We start from the raw sequence: 19,584 nt of genomic DNA, 5'->3' as shown, positions 1-19,584 counted from the left end.
GAAGTGCTGCCTACTTTATTAAATCCATGCTTTAGCACTTCATTTTAAAACACTTGTTTCTACTGTTTTCTACAAACTGGTATTGTAACAAAGATAGTGTGTCAGAAAAAGACAAGTACCAAAGGATGGCATTTTCAAGGTTCACTCTCAATGAATGGAATCCAACTCAGGCCTGAGGTTAACAAGCCACAAACATGCTCAAACATGTGTGTGTAGGCATATGGATATACACATAAATAGTATTTTTTAAGAAAAAAACCCTTTTTTTGCAAATTAGAACAGTTTCATCAGTATGACACAAACCCAAGTACATTCTTCCACTTTGTCTCTCCTCCAAGACTGTTAACAACAAAGACAGATTTAATCAACAGGAGGGACAGTCCCAAAGCACCCACCTTACTACATGGCAAAACTAAACATGACAGCACAATCTAGGTTTCCAACACATGAACGTGAGCCATGCCCCCAAACCAGGTAATATACATCTTTAATGTCGTTAATTTAAGGGAATACAATTCTGGAAAAATAAATGCTTGCTGTGTCATAATGACGGTACACTGACAGCCTTTCTTTGCAAACCGGTTTGGTTTGCTTTGTGTTCTGTTTCGAGGAATGGTTTTCAAGGCCCATTCTCAGACATGGTTCTACTTTTGGCTTCATTTTTCTCAATACTGATGCTGCCCTATTGGTTTCACAGGCTTATAAATGTTAAACATCAAAAATTAGTTTCACTTATTATGGTTGGAAAAGGCTTTAAGAACTCTGGGATCTGTGCCTCTGAACAAAGGCTTTATCAGCAGGTCCCAGTCACTGCTTCTTGAAAAAAGAACACAGTACTGATGAAAAACCAATATACCTGATTTCCTAAAGGACACCTACCATGCACATATACCTTTAACTCATAAAGGGTTTCTGCCCCAAATCACAATTACTTACTTCTCAAAATCCATCTTTCATATCCATGGTGATTAGCACCAAGGAATAAAAATTTAAAAATTAAACCTCAAACTAAACTATTTATTCAAGAATTCCATCTTGATTACTTTAGTTATTCTTCATGGGTGGTTAATTAACATGGCATCAGTATCTCTCCAATGTCTGTGTCTGAACAGCAAAAACTTTCCAGATGTTTTTCCACTTATACAAGGAAAAGAATAAGGCCCAAATTATTGTTTTTCCCTTTAATCAGAATTCTTTAACCCCACGCTAAATAAATTTATTTTACTAGAACAAAGTGTTATATCTGTATGGAAGTAAAAAGAACACTTGAGAAAAATGTTTACTATCCTTATAAGTGCTGAAAACACTATATGTTTCTAAAGCCATCTCATTTGTCATAACATGTGACAGGAAATAACAACTCTTACGATGGAAAATACCTAGTCAGTATTATACAATTCCCATTTCTAAAATAGCAGCACGACCAAACAAAATACAGAAACTTAATATCCTCAAAGGAAACACACATTTCGGAGGCCTCGAGGCACCACTCCGTTGGCTCCGACAAGCAGTCCACATGGCAGGGAAGGGAAGGGAAAGCTCACGAGTGACCACTGGTGAGGCAGACGAGGTGGGGAGCCAACACGCAGCCACTGGTGGACACATGGCCACAGCGACCCATCCCTCCCAGCGCATCACTGAGGAAAACCATATCCAATCCCAACTGTCCAGGTTTACTGAGAGACTTAACATAGATACATAAAAGATCCTATAATCCAGTATCTCATTTAAGGCAAATTTTAGATCTGGTTTGCCAGGTAAAGATGGGAAGTACAACCAAATAATGTGTTTTAAAGACCTAAAGTCATTTGGCAACCAGTTATTATAATAACAACTGTCTCAAGCAGAAAAACAATCAGCAATGAATGCTAGAACTAGTGGGTAAAGAAAAATGAGAAGAAGAGCATTTACACAGTCTCAAATCCTTTCCCATCTCTCCATGAGATATTTATTGATCACACAGGGAAGAACAGTAATAGTGTAGAGGAGAAACGTGAAGACACCACCTTAATCAAATAATCAAAGGAATATCATCAATAAATTGAACAAAAAGGTACCACATGCCGCCTGATAGGCTGCACGGAGAAGGACACAGCATCATTCCTGTGAAAAAATGCATAACCTGAATCTAATCATGAGGAAGCATCAGAGAAACCAAAATTGAGGGACATCCTACAAAATAACTGGCCCCTACTCCTCAAAAATACTAAGATCCTGAGAACGAAGACTGAAGAAACATTCCAGGTTAAAGAAGACTAAAAAGGCATGACAGCAAAATGCACTAGGACCAGGAAAAAGAAATTTTTCTTTTGCTATAAGGGAAATCAGTGAGACACTTGGCAAATCTAAATAAGGTATATAAACTAGAAAGAATGGCAAAGTAAATGTTACCTGTTAACATTCCAAATATCTGGGAGAAATAGAAAATCTTTTTACAAATTTTACAATTTTCTGGAAGTCTGAAATTATTTCAAAATAAAAATTTTTTTTTTGTCAAGTATGTTCAACTCTTAAAATTTTAGCATTACTAACTTTACCTAAAAGGAACACAGAGCCCACAGTAAAGCAAATGCTTCTTTCTGAATTCCCCTGGCCTCTGGGGTGGGGGGGGGGGGAGGCAGTGCTAATAAATAGAAAAAAGACAGAAGGAAAAACAGCCGGCCACTGGTGGATCATGTGGAGCCCACATTTTCATGCCACAGACCAGGGCTTGCAGTACAAGGCAAAGATCTGAGGAAACTTATTGACCTAGGGCCTCTGGCTGAGTCACAGCCACCCTGTTATTTGGAAGAGATCACAGAATACACAACTCTTAGGTCTTCTGGACAAAGCAATGACAACAGGACATCAGTTTGTGGACTCCTATGATCCTTGAAAGAATAGTGAAGACACAGAAGCCAGAAGTGTTTCTGAAAACAATCAGGCAGCTATGCCCTAAGGCCCTGCTGGTTTTATTACATGTCTATCTTTAGCTTTCTTGGAACTATCTAGTCAACTCAGAGACCAGCCATGTGCTGGTGCTACCAACGTTTGCTGGAGAGAAAATAATAATACCCACAATTTTTAAAGGGATTCAAGACACGTGCTCAAACATATGGCACAACATGCATTTAAGTGGAGTACTCAAGAATCAGTTCTCTAAAAATGTTTGCTTCTGACCCAAATGAGGTGGATATTCAGAGAAGGCCACCAAAAGCTTCCACACTCCCTGTTTAGGTGTGACCTAGAGTGGTGATCACTGTTGCTGCCTTCTGTTCCTTTCAGCCCCTGAAAGCACCCTGACCCACTCTCACTCCCCCGTCATCATGTCCAACTGCGCCTACGTTTCCCCATCCTTGCAGCCGTATCGACCCCCGGAAGCCTCTCTCGGTCCCACAAGCATGCCTCACCATGCTCTGATATTTCATGGTCAACTCCTCAAAATCTAAAGAGCACATATACCACTGGCACAATTTACTACACTATGTGTACCTGCCAGCTGGCCAAGAAACTTGACCACCACGTCTAACAGCACTTCCTGGAAAAGTAAGTCCCAAGTGCCAAAAATGCCCACTTACTAACACAATGTAGTACATGCTGAGTTTGTTGAATAGAATTTTAAAGATGATCTTTCGCACATAACTGACTCGTAGGGATAAGGGCCCAGACACCTCTCAACCTGAAGAAGCTACTATAATAACCAAAAGCTAACACTGAAATCCTACTGAGTTTGTGGAACCATTCAACACTACCAAATTCACCTTATTAAAATGTAGTACCTGGATCTTCCTATTTGGAAAGAGTAATAAAATGCTATTATACTTGAGGAATGCTGTATTAGTGAAATCAAAATAGGCTACTTTAAAGATGAAATAGAGCAAACTGTCAAATTGAAAACACAAGAACATCATAAGCTTGGAAGGGAAAAGTGAATCTCAACACCACTCTCCTCCGCCCAAAAAAGCCAACATTAGAAAGTTTTTTAAAATCTCACTTTTTGAAAGGCCACATAACTGTCATTTATGTTGTTTCTTGCCTACATCCCAAACTCAAGCTCATAGCTTCATAACTTCCTTTAGATAAGCCATTAATAAACGCACATACATAAACATACCCATTATAAACAGCAGTATTTAATGTGACAATTGTTTCAAAAGGCTTAAGGGGAGAAAAGGATAATTTGTGAATTCCTAAGCCTCACTTCTGAACTTGTTTTCTCCCCCACATAAAAATATAAACCCCACAAGATACTTATGGCCAACAGCCAAAAAGAGAAAACAAACACGCCACCAGCCATCAGTGGTCGATTTTCTGACGTCTGAGGGTGGAAGAGTGGATTGGGGCTTCCACAGAAGAATTTACTGAAATACCAATTTCATCACTAATCTGTTTAGAAAAAAATGTTCACCTGCAGTTGAGTAAGAAAGAATAGTGCTCCCAGCCAACAGCTTACACAGATGACTGATGTCTTCTATGTAACTAAACATCATGGAGGAGTTTCAGTTTAAGAATAAGGCGGAGAAGGTAGGGATACACTAAAAATGAAAGCTATGAGAGAGCTTTCCTTCTAAAAAATAGGACAAAAAGGAATTACAAAACAACAACAGTAAAACATACGCCACCGTGAGCTCTTTATGTGTGACTCTGCCTAGTGACACCTGGCAGTGATTCTCAACTGAAGGAATATCCCTCCCAGAAGGTGCATGTGAGAATCTTCCGGATGCCTTGTGCACTTGGGAAAAGAATATTCAATATACCTATTAGTTATATATTATAGACTACAGGCTAAAAAAGGGCTGAAAACTCTTTAGGGCTGAGGGAGTTGCTTAGAATATGCAGTAAGAAAGCACTCTGGGGAGCAAGGGTTAGGAAAACCCTGAGAGATCTGACATTAGAACACACGGCTGCCCTCAGGGAGAGCTGAACTGAGTTAAAGATACAAATGGAAAAAGAAAGTTAGCCTTTTAATCATAACTGGCAAAAAGCTCTCTGAACCAGAGGAAATCCAGGGTTGAATACCAGTCATGGATTATTTCCATCATAAGATTCACACCAGGATAATTTAATGACATTAAAGACAAAAATAAAACCCAGCATTCTGAAATAAATGGCAGAATAAGAGAGAAGAAAATGGACAAGAAGGAAAATCTTGTATCAAATATCTGAATACTGAACTTACTTGTGATCATAAAAAGAATGTACATTTTAGAAAATCTGGAAACACAAATGTGTCATCAGTTTGACTGACTCACCTCTCGAGTAGCCAGCTGGTTGCTGAGTTCCTCAGCCTTCTCAATGTTCCACTCGTCCACAGCTTGGTCTATGCTCTTTTCAAGGCCAGACTAAAACAAGAGAAACCTAAAAGTTAGAGGCAGGAAAGAAAGGCAAACATTTGCTAGCAAAGACTACATCAGGGACCACACCGAACACATTACATACTTAGACCACTTAATTCTCACGATGACCGCACCTGGTGGTTGGTACCACTGTCATTTACTGATGAGAAGGCGGCCAGAGAAATTAAATGGTTTATTCAAGGTCAGATCCGTTCTTGAACTAATAAAAAAGAGACCCAAACCCAGATTTTTGTGACTCTAAGGACTAGGCTTTCCCTTCATAATGATACAATGTTAATGATGAAAGGGAGACATTACGGTATGCTCATTACGCAGTTCATCCTGGGCTTAGTACTGTAAGGAAGCTCACTAAATCCTTACAACAACTTGACGATCACCAAACAGACCAGGTAGGATACATCACACACTATGGAAAGATGCTTACTAAACTTAAACTGAGTTTTAGTTTGTGGAAATAGCTTTTACAGGCAATAAAAATTTTTAAAAAATAGTCTGTTACATGCTTCTTTTATCCTAACAATGGCTTATCCAGTGTATCTTCCACATTGACCAACTTAGCCCTCCTTAACCTAATAAAAGCAGCCCCGGGAATGTCTCTTCCATCATTGTACTGATTGATAATATAGTCAACTGAGATAAATTTTGCTCCCGTGTAGCCCTTGTTGAAACAAGACTTTAAAAATGCCCACACGTAATTTGCCTAAAAAGATTACAGAAACAAAGAGGCTGTCCCTGATGTCTGTGTGGAGAAGACTGTTCCTTCTCACATCCCTCGTCCCACCCAAGGGCCTGAGAGGATGACTAGGCTACTTTTCCTTGCCCCCAACTGTAACTGAGATGATCACTCAACAGCCCCCCAGAGGCTCTGACCCAGGCCGCACTGCTCTTCTGTCCTTTTCCCATACTGGTCCTGTCATCATCCACCCATTTCCAGAAATGTGTCTTGTATTTCTGCAGAATTCTTCTCCTGATGGTCCAGTCAACACCCTGGACCCACTCTCCCAACATCCTACATCTTCAGCAACCTCTAACACCCATCCAGAATCTATACTCTAGGCAGGGACTGTCCATGTCTGTGCTCTGTGTAAAAGCTCAGGTCTGCAAATGAAGTCAGTCTACAAACTGAGCTCATGCCAGAATGCAAATCAAGTACATGCACAGGTTTGTCTAGCTGCCTTCTCTCAGGGGAGGAGGAGTAAGGGAAGAGGACAAGACCGTCTCAAAGAAGGAAGCAGTACACTGCGTCACATTCAGGTACAAGTCTTTTATCTCTTGGGAGACCAATACCTTGAATAGGCTTGCTTTAGGCCATGTAACAGCTTTACAATCTAGAATTCTCTCTAAACACAAGATTCTGCCCCTTCCACTTACCCCAAGTCTTCGAAGCCAGTGATCCTGCCCTGTCTTCACGTGGAATACCCTGCTCCAGCACCACCATATTTATTCTTACAGTCCTTTCAGCCCCTTTCTGGATTCCTCTATCCTCCCTCTCTTGCCTGCAACCCATGATTAATCTTTTCAAATTAGACTCTAGGCTAAAAGTTCTCAAAGTCTGGGTCTGGACCAGTAGCACCTGCACTACCTGGGAACTTGTTAGAGATGCGAAACTGAATCAGAAACTCTGGGAGTGGGACCCAGCAACCCAGTGATCCTAAACAGGCTAAAGTTTGAGAAGCATGGACCTAAGCAGTACCTTCAGCTTCCTCCAGCATCACATCTCGTTTTGGCTGTTCCCAGCCATTCGTTTCCACCGCTTTTAACATCCAGGTGTCCCAGCAAAGTCAGAGAAAACTGAATGACTCAATTCATCAGCTTTACTAAACGCTGTTTTCAAACTCAGCTGGGTGGGCTCTCAATTCTGCCCTTGAAAGTTCCCATATTCCTTTAAGAAGTTGTTCCATGTCTTTTCCATTTTCTCATATACCCTCAGCCCTACCTCCTTCCTTTTCAGCAGATTCTAACTCTTCTTCCTGCTTCATAGGAGGCTGAGGCAGGGGAAGGAAGGAAGGAAAGAGAATAAGCAAGAGTAGGTATGCCTTTTCTATAATCTTCCTCTCACCCATATGCACATCCAAACTCTCTGCTTCCATGAAAAGATATTAACATTCCAAATACTTTCAAAATGTTTACATTAGTATTTAAAAAAATATCCTTAAGTAAAACACTTCCATCACTTTAAGACCAAAAGTTAATAACAGTTTACAAAAGAACATGGTTGTTGAGGTCAGACCTGGGTTCAAATTCCAGCTCCTCTACTGACTGGTCAAGAACCTGAGTGAGATCCCAAACCTCTACAGGCTACGGCTATCTCACCTGTAAAATGAAAATACTGCCACATTCTTTGCTAGGTTATGGTAAAGGTTGGAAAAAAAAAAAAACAAGTAACATGCCTAGTAAAGTTCTTAGAACGTCATTAGTCATTCAGTAAATAAATTACTCATATTATTAAACTTATCAGGATAACATTAAGACAAAGAGAAGGTTCAGCTCTATTTAACTACAGACCCCATATCATTTGTCAAGGGCTCAGACCCAAGTATATGACCCCAGAATTCAATGTTGAGTCAGTAAGTTATCTCATGAAATAAGATTTGAGTTTTAAAGCTTTTTAAAAGTCTTACATTGGACCGCAGGGGAAAAAAAATAGGTAATTTCTCCATAAAGGAGGAAGAAAAAAAGAATTAAGCATTAAGTGTTGTGATCTTTACATATAAATCACGCCAACTTAAATTATTTGAATCAGGTAAGTAAAAACTAAGTTGGGCTATTACCTCAGAAAAATCTAGATTTGGGACCAAAATGGCTTGGGTTAAAATCTCATTTTACTTTTCACCTGCTCTGTTTTCTTAGCTAAGTCATGCTGGGTTTCAGTCCTTCACCTGTATTATGAGACTAGTATTGGGGATCACATAAGGATCAAGAGAGGAAGCTTTGCAAACTGATACCAGGGGAACATCGGGGCACCTCTACAACTCTCCCCCCACCACCCACCCTGCTCCCTCCCACTCAAGGCAGCCAGCCTGTGGTCTGTGTATTGGTGCTCCATGTAAGATTCTAGTAAGAAAATGTATTCTGCTAAAAAAATAAGTTTGAAAAAAGCCACACTTTACAACAGCAGTTTCTTCTCATAAATAACTAAAAAAAGATTATCAAAGACATTGTACGATTACTCTAAAAATTATTAGAAGAATCTCTGGTTTTTCTTGCCAGGAAGTATCCATTAAGTACACATAAAACTACTTCCAAAAGTGACTGCTGACTAATCAAATTGATTCAACTAAAGAACACCTGAAACATTTATAATGAAATTAATGAGTAAAATTTATTCCAGAAAAATTCCCACACAGATTCAAAATAATTATGATTACAGAATTATTGGTAAGTCCCAGAACTGCTGCCAGAAACACAATTAGAGCTGTATTTAATACAAAGAACACTTTAAAACAGCTTTAGATATGAGGAAGATTACATTTTAAAAATATAAGCCTCTCTGCATTGTCAGGGAAGCAGGTGACAGCAGTGCTGGAAACACACATCCTTGTTTTGAGCAACAGTTTTAGCTTGGCTGTGTTCCAAGGCAGGGGTGTGGATGGGGGGAGAAGAAAGAAAAAAAAAAGAAAAAGAACAAAAAAGGAAAAGGACCACATGATACACACAAGATTAAGAAGTTTGTTCTGTTTTACCGATCTTGAGATTTGAGTGATTGAGTAAATATGGACTAAAAAAGTGTCCCTGAGGTTTGGTAACAGATCAGCCTCTGCTCCAGAGAAATAAAATAACAGACCAGAAATCCATGCTAGTTTTGTCCAAACTGCATCATGGATTTTCAGGATCCTTTCTAGATTTCTTGAGCAGTAGCTATTATCTGCTGGACTTCAACTTATTCTTAGCTTTTACCTTGGTGCCTCCAATGTGGACATTCTTCAATGTCTGTTTACTCTGTCGGATTCACAGTAGAAATTTTCAACATGACAGCAGCAGAGGTGTATGTAAAACAGTGTCCCAAACCAAAGAACGAGTGTGAACCTGCTGGCTGCAATTGTGCTGAACTACCAAGAGAATATGAAATAATCTGGTGTGTCACCAAATCCTTCCTTTCCTCTTGTGCGTACACTTACTTACAGAATAGTAAATGTTGGGAACATCCTGAGCAGACACAAGCCTGTCTTGTTTAGAGGATGCCATGACTTTCTAAGTCAAATGTCATTCATTGAGAGGAATGCCTACCGTTAAGGAAATTCAAACTCATAAAACAGATCAATGGGTGATTACAAAAGCATTTATAGTGGTCTTCCCTCTTTTTTTAAAAGGTGTTGACTTAAAATTTTTTTCTAGAGTACATCAAATGTACAATGTGAAACAGAACACTAGTTCCTAAAACAGTTCTTTAAAAGATCCTGCACAAGGAATCCTAGTATCCTTCACAAATTCCACATCTTAGATAATGATAGGTTAGCCATATCTTGCCAGGATCAGGAAGGTACAATTTCACATATGTAGGGTAATAATAATGTTCTAAAATAAATAGACTGTAAAAAAATACTCCCTACATTTCTACCTTTTGGAAAGGCTAAAAATTGAATTTCACGGCTTTAACTTCCCTAGGAAATAATTTAGACATTCCAAAGCCAACATAGTTATGAGAAAACATTACAAATATTATCAATAATTGAAAATCAAAGACCACTTAATTCACAGGTAAAACTGTAAAAAATATTTCCTATGAGAACCAATATTTAACCATTCCTTTCCTCAGAAGAATAATCTAGCCAGCGGTTGGAACTCCAAAGCAGGCCAGAGATGGCCTGTGGACCCCTGCTGTCAGCATGAGCCTCCTCCCTCAGGCTTCAGAACAGGTGTGCTGCAGTCAAGAGCATCCTTCTCGCAAGAGCCTCCTCCCAGCCCACCAGGTTCACAAGGGGCAAGAGCACGGTGCTCCCATTTTAAAATGCTCACCAGCCCCTGTGGCAGTGAAGCTGGGGACTGAGAATGGTGTAATAAAGCCCGGGTTTTAGTTTCAACCTCTACCAGGGATCTTCCTTTGTAAGAAACTGAGCATTTCTGCACCTGCTTGAACATCTGTAAAAAGGAGATTGCTCAGCAGCTGTAATCAGTTGCAGCAGAGAGTGATCCTGGTTCCAATTCTCCAGTGTTCTAGGGACTAGGTGACAAGAATTCTTGGCAAAATTGGAATCCAAAGGTTCACACGCAAAATTCTGTTGTGGCAGCTCTTTAATGCATGTGCCCTCAATGACACAATACCACCCAACGATGGGTTTAAAATCGGAGGTTTTTCACAAGAACAATTAATCAGAAAATGGTAACGATTCCTACGCACTCAGTAGTGTACAGCAATGATCCTGTCACACATGCAGGATACAGTATTCTTGGGCTTCAACCAGCAGGCCTCTGTGCCTCTGTCCCTACGCCCAGAGCTCAGGCTTCATGCCCTTGAATTCTGTCAACATTCCCCTTTGTGTATCTCTAAGTGACTCATTTATTCAAGCTGCTACTAAGTATTCATTCACTTCATCTACAGACTGACAACTCCCAAACATACATCTCAAGCTCAGACTCCAATCCAAGCCCCGGCCTCATTTTACCAAGTCTGTTTATTCCTGCCTGCTACTGCCCGTGCCCCTGAACGAACTTTGCACAGGCCCACTCCAAATCTTTGCTTCTCCAAAGCTTTCCCGTCTGTGACTATTCACACTGCTGCTTAAGGTAAACTGTGAATGGCTCCCTCCCCTCCTCATGCCCCCACACCTCCCCGCCACCTCACAAGCAATCCAGAGGCAAATACTGGAGATTCCACTCCTGCAGCATGCCTCAGATCCATCCGCTTTATACCCTCAGCAGCACCATTCTCGTTCAAGCCACCATCATCTCAGGCCTAGAAGAGTCTCTGCTCTTAACTGTTCTCTTCTCCTCTACTTTTGCTGCCCCAAGGTCCATTCTCCACATAAGATGCAATCTTTTAAAACATAACTTAGATCATGTCACTCCCTTAAGACTCTTGAATGACTCAACTGCATTGTGACTAAAACCCAGTTCCTTACTGTGTCCTTTTAAGGTCCTACAAAGTTTGGTCCCTTGCTGCCTGCCTGCCTCTCCAATCTGACCTTAGGCCACACACCCTCCTCCTCGCTGACTCCATTCCAGCCGGGCTGACATTCTTACAGTTACTCAAATGGCCCACGACGGTTATTACCTCTACACTGGCATTCTTTAGATAGACAGCTCCCTCCTATCCTTCAGGTCCCTGTGAGATGGCATCTTCTAAGGGAGGCCTTCCCAGCTAAAGCGGGGCCTCCATTTTAATTTCTTCACAGTACCTTCCTTGTTCATTTGCTTCTTAACAATTTTCTTAATGATTTGTAACTATATCTATTAGTTTACGTAGCATCTTGCACACATTAACTTTTTCACCAAACAAACTAATGAGGAGATATATCTTAGGCAAGGCTAACTACAAACACTTCCTACTGGCTAATATAAGATGCAAAAAAGATCTTCCAGATATTAACTACTATACATTTTAAAAACAGATAAAAAACAAATCTATTCTATATAGCACATGGAAGTATATTCAATATCTTGTAATAACCTTTAATGAAAAAGAGTATGAAATCAAATGTGTGTGTGCACATATATATACATATATACACATATATATATACATATATACGGCTGGAACATTGTGCTGTGCACCAGAAATTGACACACTGTAACTGACTGTACTTCAATTTAAAAAATAATAATAAAAGAATTTTAAAACAACCAAAACAAGACCTTACCTTTTCGATTTTTTTCTTTTTCACAGGGGGGTCAAACCTATCATTGACTCCAAAATACTGAGTAAGCTCCTTCAACTGGGTTTCACTTGAGGACTGTTCACTGAAGGAAGACAGATAATAACTTACGTTTTACACAAAAAGTACTTATTTTTACTTTTACTGTTTTTGTTTTTAATTGGTTACTACAATTGCATCATAACAACTAGTTTCAAATTTCAGAGGTAAGAAGTTCACCTATTTGTACAAGTTCTACAACACTGTCTAAAACAGAAAGAGATTTTAAATTCCACTTACCTACGAGATTCTTCTTCATTCAATTTACCTGAAAAGAAAACCACAAATTGTCAATACCTAAGTATTTGGGTATTTCAAAATTCCATTTATTAAAAACTGTTGAGCTCAACTGGTCGCAACTTAACATTAGCAATAATGACAATTAACCTGAATTAAAACAAAACACCTTTTCTGGAGCGTTTTCTTTTTTTCCTTCTGGATCCCGAGGTTGAGATTTTCTGTTCAGAACGTTTTTTATGCAATTCTTGAAATTTCTATATAAAAGTAAAAAAAAAAAAAAAAAAGAAAAAGAAAAAGAGAAGTATATATGTTTTGAAACAAAGCATACATTCAAAAAATAACACAATGTAATAAAAATTATATTCTAATATTTATAAAAATAAAAATTTAATTAAAGTAGTTCAGTTCTTCTTGAAATACCCTATTGTCTGAGACTCACAACCTGAGTTTTTAGCTTCATTTATTTCTAAATAAGTCAATCTCATAATATAAGAGTAAAATTCAATAACTCATATAGACAACAAAGAGATTAAGACAGAAACTCTTCTTGTATTATGTTAGGCCAAGTAGCTAATCCTACTAAGTTTTTTTTTCCTTCCTCTTTTTTCTATAAAAAACAAAACAAAAATGAAAGGAAGTATCTGAGCGCCACAGACCCACAGAGTAATAAAGGTATTGTGAGTCAATCCTCCCTACCTATCACCTCCCCAAATCACAAACATTCTGCCCATGGCAGAGACACACACACACAGGACTAGGCACACACACACACAAGTGCAGGCGTTAATAAGAACACACCAGGGGGTAGGGGTATAGCTCAGCTGGTGGAGCACATACTGAGCATGCACTCGGTACTTGGTTCAATTCCCAGAACCTCCATTTGAAAAAGAAAAATGAATAAATAAGAACACATCAGAGAAAACCTACATTCCACATATTTAGGGGAATTCCAGAGGGACACTCTTCATATGCATTCACATTTGCCTCTGCTTCAGCTTTCGGTCCATCGGTAGGGGTATCTGAGGTCTCCGTTTCTGTAACGGTCCCATCTTCTCTATCTTCCTGTAAGTTATGGCCAGAGCTCTCTGCTGCGGCTTCATCATCAGAATCCAACTCAACATCACTTTCATTTAGGCCAGGAGGTAGCAGCCCACTCCACATCTTTTCTTCTAAAGGGAAAAAGATGAATTAAGACATATAAAGTAGACATGGAAAGAAGTTTAAAGCCATTAAAAGATACCCCAGGAATCTAGTAATTTATACCAATGGTTTGGGAACAGTCTAAATTTTTTTTTATTGGTATAAAGTAGAATGTACCCTCCATATTAAAATAACTTAAATCTTTTGCGTGTATAAATTTTTTAAAAAGTGTAAAGCAGTTTAAACAAGTTTGTTATAAGACACACTTACAGATGAACGACTTCAAGGCAACAGAACCTTGATTCTCTAATATATGTTGATTCTCTAATATATGGATAATTTTGTCCCCAAAAAAGAAATTCAGTAAAAGCATTCATTGCTCAAGAATATTAAGAGCCTAACAATTTTAGGCTGCAGGTAATTTAATAATTATTATACTATATTTCAAGACATAACAATCACAGAAGAAAATAAAATTGAATGTTCCACCTGTATTTGAATGTATAAAACTTTAGGGGACTTAACTAATTGTCTAAGGAATAGACAATTATTCAAAAGAAAATTTTTAAGCTGTGCAAGCAGTTTGAGAAAAGTATGGTGATAATAAGGACGTCCTAGTTTTACATTCTATACTGCTTGCTAACATAATACTAAATGCAGTGTAATCCTAACAATTTAATTTAAATGTACAGCTTTTTAATATAACAATATTGTATTTGGGAAACAAGTTAAAGTTCAGGATAATTTTTGTTGTTAGTTATACAGCCCACTGGTAGAGAGAACCATTAACTATTGTTAAGTCTAATAAAAATGACTTTTAAAAATTGAGGTTGTAATTATGATTCAAAAGATGCCTAGGATAGAGAAGGTGGTTGTACTGTGCATGATTTACTACCAACTTGAAGGAATAAAATGGAAGGCTGGAAGTCTTTCTTGCTGAGTTTTCTGCCCCCTATTGTGTTAACCTAGTAAGAAAGCCACCGGCATTGTCTCCGCCGGATTCCGCATCACTCTGAAAAAGATTCCTGACAACTTTTAAGACCGTCCTCCCAGGTCGAAAGAAACTGGCGCTTACTCTTCACAGTTTTGGTCCAGCTTATCGGCTGCTAGCTCTCTGAAACATCCTCACCAAAACACTCTCTTGGCTTTTTAAGAGGAAGGGCTCTGACATCTAACTGCTCCAATTGTAATTCTGACCCCACTATATTCTAGTGCTATGAGGGAAGCACTTTAACACCTCTGACCCTCAGTTTTTACATCTGTAATACTGGGATAATTACACTGCACACAGGGTTATTCTGAGGATGCAATGAGATAAGCCACCAAAACACTCAACAGTGTTTAGGAGGTTCTGCAGACCCAATCAACACCAAGTTTTTCTTGCCTATTATTTCTGCAGCCACGTACTGCATTTTTATCATTTCTATTATGGGTGGCAGCATTCAAAAGGTCGTTTTGAGGTTTCTAGTGTTTGAGGTTCATTCACTTAGCAACTGATACAAATCATTTACTTCCCCGATTTCCACAGTCTGACATGAAGTTTCTATAAAAATGTTGATTGTTTCTGAATGGAACAATAAAATCAGAAGCAAATTACCAGAAAGATAATGGAACCTAAGCTTCAAGGCTTTTTTTTGCACAGGTCCTTTCAAAGTGCTATACCTAATTGTCTATTTAGAATCTGTATTTCTTTCTTTCAAATTACATAAACTCCAAGCCCCATAAAACCTGGACACATCCCTAAATCTGGCCTGAGGATTTAAAAAGTAGGAATGGAGGTAATCTCGCGATACTCTGCGAGCACAAAGGACATCGTATAAAATATGCCAATATTGAAAAACAGATGTTGAGCTAGTAAAAAAATACTGTTCTAAGAAGCGGGGGTCGGGGGAGTGATAGTAAGTTTCATCATGACTCTGCCACTGGCATATAACACACCTTAGTCTCACCCTCCATTTCAGGACTTAGGGACAGTAACAAATTTCAGAGTTAGCTTTCTTAGCATAATTGGGGTTCTATGTTTGAACCCACTGTTTCTTTCCCCTGTCCATTGCATCTTTGACATGCCCCCTGTGTGCCTGGCCCTCTTCAAGACATACAGCAGTATACACAACAGGCAAAAATGCCTAACCTCATAGAACCAACATGTTACACAAACGGCAAGCTTCTGTCCATTAGGAGCCAAGTACCATTCAGCCTAGACTTCAGCTGTGGGTGCTCAAAGGGGATGTGCCTCTCAAAATTATCTATTTTTAGTTCTTGCTGATGTGGCATTAAGAACTATCCTCAGGATGTCACTGGATGGTATTATCATTTCTTGTGTGCACCCACAGGGAGAAAAAAACTAAACCAACTTTTAAAAAGTGGACTCTATGTCCAAACCCATAAAACAAGGCAAAGTTGAAATCAGGTGTGTTTCTGAACTTAACTCCTAAACATCTTTAAAGTGATATGCCAGTCTCCTGTGACCATAACATACGCACGCGCACACACACACACACACAAACACTAGGGCAATTTGGTGGCCACTGAGGACCCTGCAAAGTGAACCTGCCCACCTGAGCAGCAGCTCACCTATAAATCACCTATAAGCCAATATGCAGTGGCTGCTCTGTGACTTGCTTTGGGCTTACATTTGACAACACTGCCTTTCTGTTCACAGCATGTACATGTCCTTCGTGCATTTCCAACTGTACTACGGTACCAACTGGTCCTATGTTAGGCCTCCTGCTACTTCTGTTTTGGTTGCTCTGGATTATGATTCTCTAGTTCTTTGAAATGTCTCTAATTCTTTGCTTTTCAGAGTGTATTCATTTTAAAGCAGATCACTTCAAATTACCCTTCAAATGCAAAAATTACTCAGCAACTCTCAAGAGACGTGCTATACCTGAGAACAAGAAACTTAAGTTTTTAGTGTAGATTATAGCCAAGTCTACAGTACATATTAATATGTAAGCTTTCATGTCTTTAGCCTGTAAGTCAAATTTTTTAATTTAATCATTTTAGCCCTGAAGAAAGCGTAATTCAGAATCTCTTTTTTCTCTATGGTTTTGAATGTCAGCTTCTTCATTTCATATACTCTCTGCCTCTGGAGTGAAGTTTTTTTTCCATTCCACTATTATTCTACAAAATAAAATTCTGTGTATACTACACAGAGCACTTCTTTAGTACAGGGCTGATACAATTTACAATGAACAAAAAATATTTCTGTATCATTTTAGTCTGAATGGCTGGGTTTTTTTCTGCCCTTGGAAACCACACACAGTCACCACTCAGCACACCTGGGCAAGGCATCTAGAACATGACACAGCTCAGCAGTCCCTCATCTAAGGGTTTTCAAAAGTTTTATGAGGACAGTAATGGAGGTCTCTAAGCTAATTTCAATATTCAAAAAGCCCAATATATTTTATTTGCCCTCAAACAATACCGTCCACCTTTAAGTCAGGAGACTTAAATCAATGAAACATTCTTCTTCACCACATAGTCATTCATCAGAGGCTCTAACTGGTTGCTATAGACTTGATTTTCATTCAAAAACAAAAACAAAAGCTAATGAATATAGTTTAGTAGACACAATCTGTCAAAATACAGCATCCATGAAGGTATCAAATTATAATAAAAGGGGTTCTAGGTTGTGGAAGGATTGGGAACCAGATGGTATAGTAGGAAAACAAACAAACAAAAAAACACTGTTTTGAAAGTCAAAAGATAGGTTTCTAGTCCTGAACAACCTAATTGTGGGTAAACCACTGCATCAATCTTACGCTATAACATGAAGGGTTTGACCAGATAGCTGAGATGTCTTGCGGCTCTAAAATTTTTCTTTATGGATCTCAATATTATATGTGCTCAAATGCCCAGAATCACCTCATTCTCTGCTGTAACACTCCACCCTCTCAGACACAACACTGATTAAACCCCAATACCCCAGAAGATAAAGTTTCTCTCCTAACCTCGCCACCACAGCCATGATTGCTAGTTTTCAGCAAGACTGAATTTCAGAGAGGACACCTAAAAGATGCTCAAGAGAAAGGGAAGGAAATTCCAATTATGACAAAAAAAAAAACAAAACCAGAAAGAAAAACAAAGCGGGTCATAGCTGTATGTGACATACAATGTGACAGGCACTGTTTTACCCTTAATCCTCAAACCACCCTTCCACTAGGCAATATTATCTAAACTCCCTTTACAGATGAGGGAATTGACTCACCTAATGCATTGTGAGCCACTTAAATTACAAAAACAGAACTCTATAGCTTCAAATTATAACTTTTGGAGGGCAGAGTTTAAGTATTAATATATTCCTGGAGACAAAGATTTGATAGTGGGTCTGAAGAATGTCTCCAACCTGCAATTCTGTTTAAAATTTGACTCAATAGAATTTTTTTCTCTTTTTTTTTTTTTAAGGGCAGAAAGCTATGTAAAATACTATACTAAATTGCATACATCAAACTCACTTTCAGAGGTTCTCGGGTATTTATACTTAGGTAATAATGTCACATTTTCTAGAAGTCCAGGCAACTGTTTACATCCAAAACCTAATCTGAGCGGTTTAGCGGGTAAATGTCCCCTGCCTCTAATATTCCAAAATTTCGATTCCATTTTTACTAAATGAAGCTGTCTGACTTCCTAAATTTTGTATTCAATTAGAAATAATCACAGAAATCTGAACCTTGTCTGACCTGAATTTAATCTTACTTGTATGACAATCATAAACCACCATCCATCAATCTGAAGACCGTGTTAAATAATTCACACAATAATCAGTTTCTATGGCTGGGAATTAGTTATTTAACTTAAATACTTTTAAGTTTGTTATCATCAACATTAGTGTAAATGTCCTATTCACTTTTATAAAATAAATGTGCTCCCTTTTCTCAAAAAGGTAGAGAAAGGACAACTAAATCACAGGCCTGACTTCGGATTTAAGTTACCAATCCGTTTACCCACATAAATCAGCAATTTGGCAGGATTTTGCACGTATGCATGTGTTTTAATTAAAGAGAGTGTTTTGTTTAGTCAAGGGCTAGAAAACACTTCCCCAGACTCAAGACCCTGCATGGAAAGCGTCACAGGTAGCCAATAACATTTGGAGGCTCATTTTCAATAGTACGCCGCGGTGAGAATACTTACAGGGTTCAAGACTGCAGGAGCGTGGCTCTAGAAAGGTACACGTTTTCCTGCTTGGGTGCACAACCCGGCACTCCGCAGGCTCTCTGGAAGCAGGGTCACACTCCGATCCCCAAACGGGAAGAATCCCCTCCCGGCACGGAACTAAGCGCCGCAGGTTCTGATGTAGGATGTCGAGCTTGCTGACACTCCCATCAATTGCAGCTCTTTTCCGGGTACAGCAACTGTAAACAGGAGTCTGTTTCCCGGCTCGAAAGCCTCCTCAACCCCTGTCAGTCTGGCTGGGGTGAGACGGAGAACCCCTCGCCCACCAAGAGGCTGGGGAAGGCTCTGCGACGCCCTGTCCGAGCAAAGAGGACGCCAGCTCCGCCGACACTCCCGCGGGCCCGACCGAAGGCGCTGCGGGCTCGGCCGAGAGGCTGTGAGGCCGCCCACGCCGGCTCCCTCGCTCCCCGCACCCGGCCTTCCCAGCTCTGTCACGCCTGAGCCCGGGCCGGCCAGGAACCAGCCCCGCAACCAGCCCCGCAACCAGCCCCGCAACCAGCCCTACTTACCCGTCGGGAGCCGGCCGCTCGGCAGCCATTTTAAGACCCGCCAACATCGCGCTTTCTCATTGGCTCCGGCATCTCAGCCAATGGGGTGGGGCTGTTCTGGCCTGTGGTCGCCATGGCAACCGGCCGCGCTTAGCTCTGTTTTCAAATTGATTTAAAGGGGGTGATCCGTCTCTATTTCTTTTCTTCCTGCTTTTCTTTCGCCGTTTCCCCCTTTCTTCTAGACGTTTTTTAAGACTTTGTTCTTTCTCCATCCCCTGTCGTACCCCGGTGCCCCTGTTAAGGAAAGTGCTCACTTAGACCTTGAACTGAGTTCATTCCCCCAAGAAGGGAGAA

General features: G+C 39.7%; 1 protein-coding gene across 5 annotated transcripts in view; it reads right to left on the bottom strand.

Annotated features, from left to right (window-relative positions):
• The window catches only part of FAM204A (family with sequence similarity 204 member A), a 40,053-nt gene extending 20,749 nt beyond the window's left edge, over positions 1–19,304 (bottom strand). The window contains exons 1-7 of one of the 5 annotated variants that reach the window (XM_014566243.2): positions 19,252–19,296; positions 18,701–18,921; positions 13,355–13,596; positions 12,594–12,681; positions 12,428–12,455; positions 12,134–12,233; positions 5,232–5,321 (exon numbers count right to left, since the gene is read on the bottom strand). In XM_014566243.2, coding sequence (XP_014421729.1) covers positions 5,232–5,321; positions 12,134–12,233; positions 12,428–12,455; positions 12,594–12,681; positions 13,355–13,588 — 540 coding nt within the window. In that variant the 5' untranslated portion in view covers positions 13,589–13,596; positions 18,701–18,921; positions 19,252–19,296. The other 4 variants (XM_032490800.1, XM_014566244.2, XM_032490801.1 and 1 more) reach the window with 4 other exon arrangements.
• Positions 19,305–19,584: the final 280 nt, after the last annotated feature.

This window comes from Camelus ferus, chromosome 11 (assembly GCF_009834535.1).
Source record: "Camelus ferus isolate YT-003-E chromosome 11, BCGSAC_Cfer_1.0, whole genome shotgun sequence".
In the NCBI taxonomy this organism is placed as follows: Eukaryota; Metazoa; Chordata; class Mammalia; order Artiodactyla; family Camelidae; genus Camelus; species Camelus ferus.
This window is presented reverse-complemented; position numbering and strand designations above follow the sequence as displayed.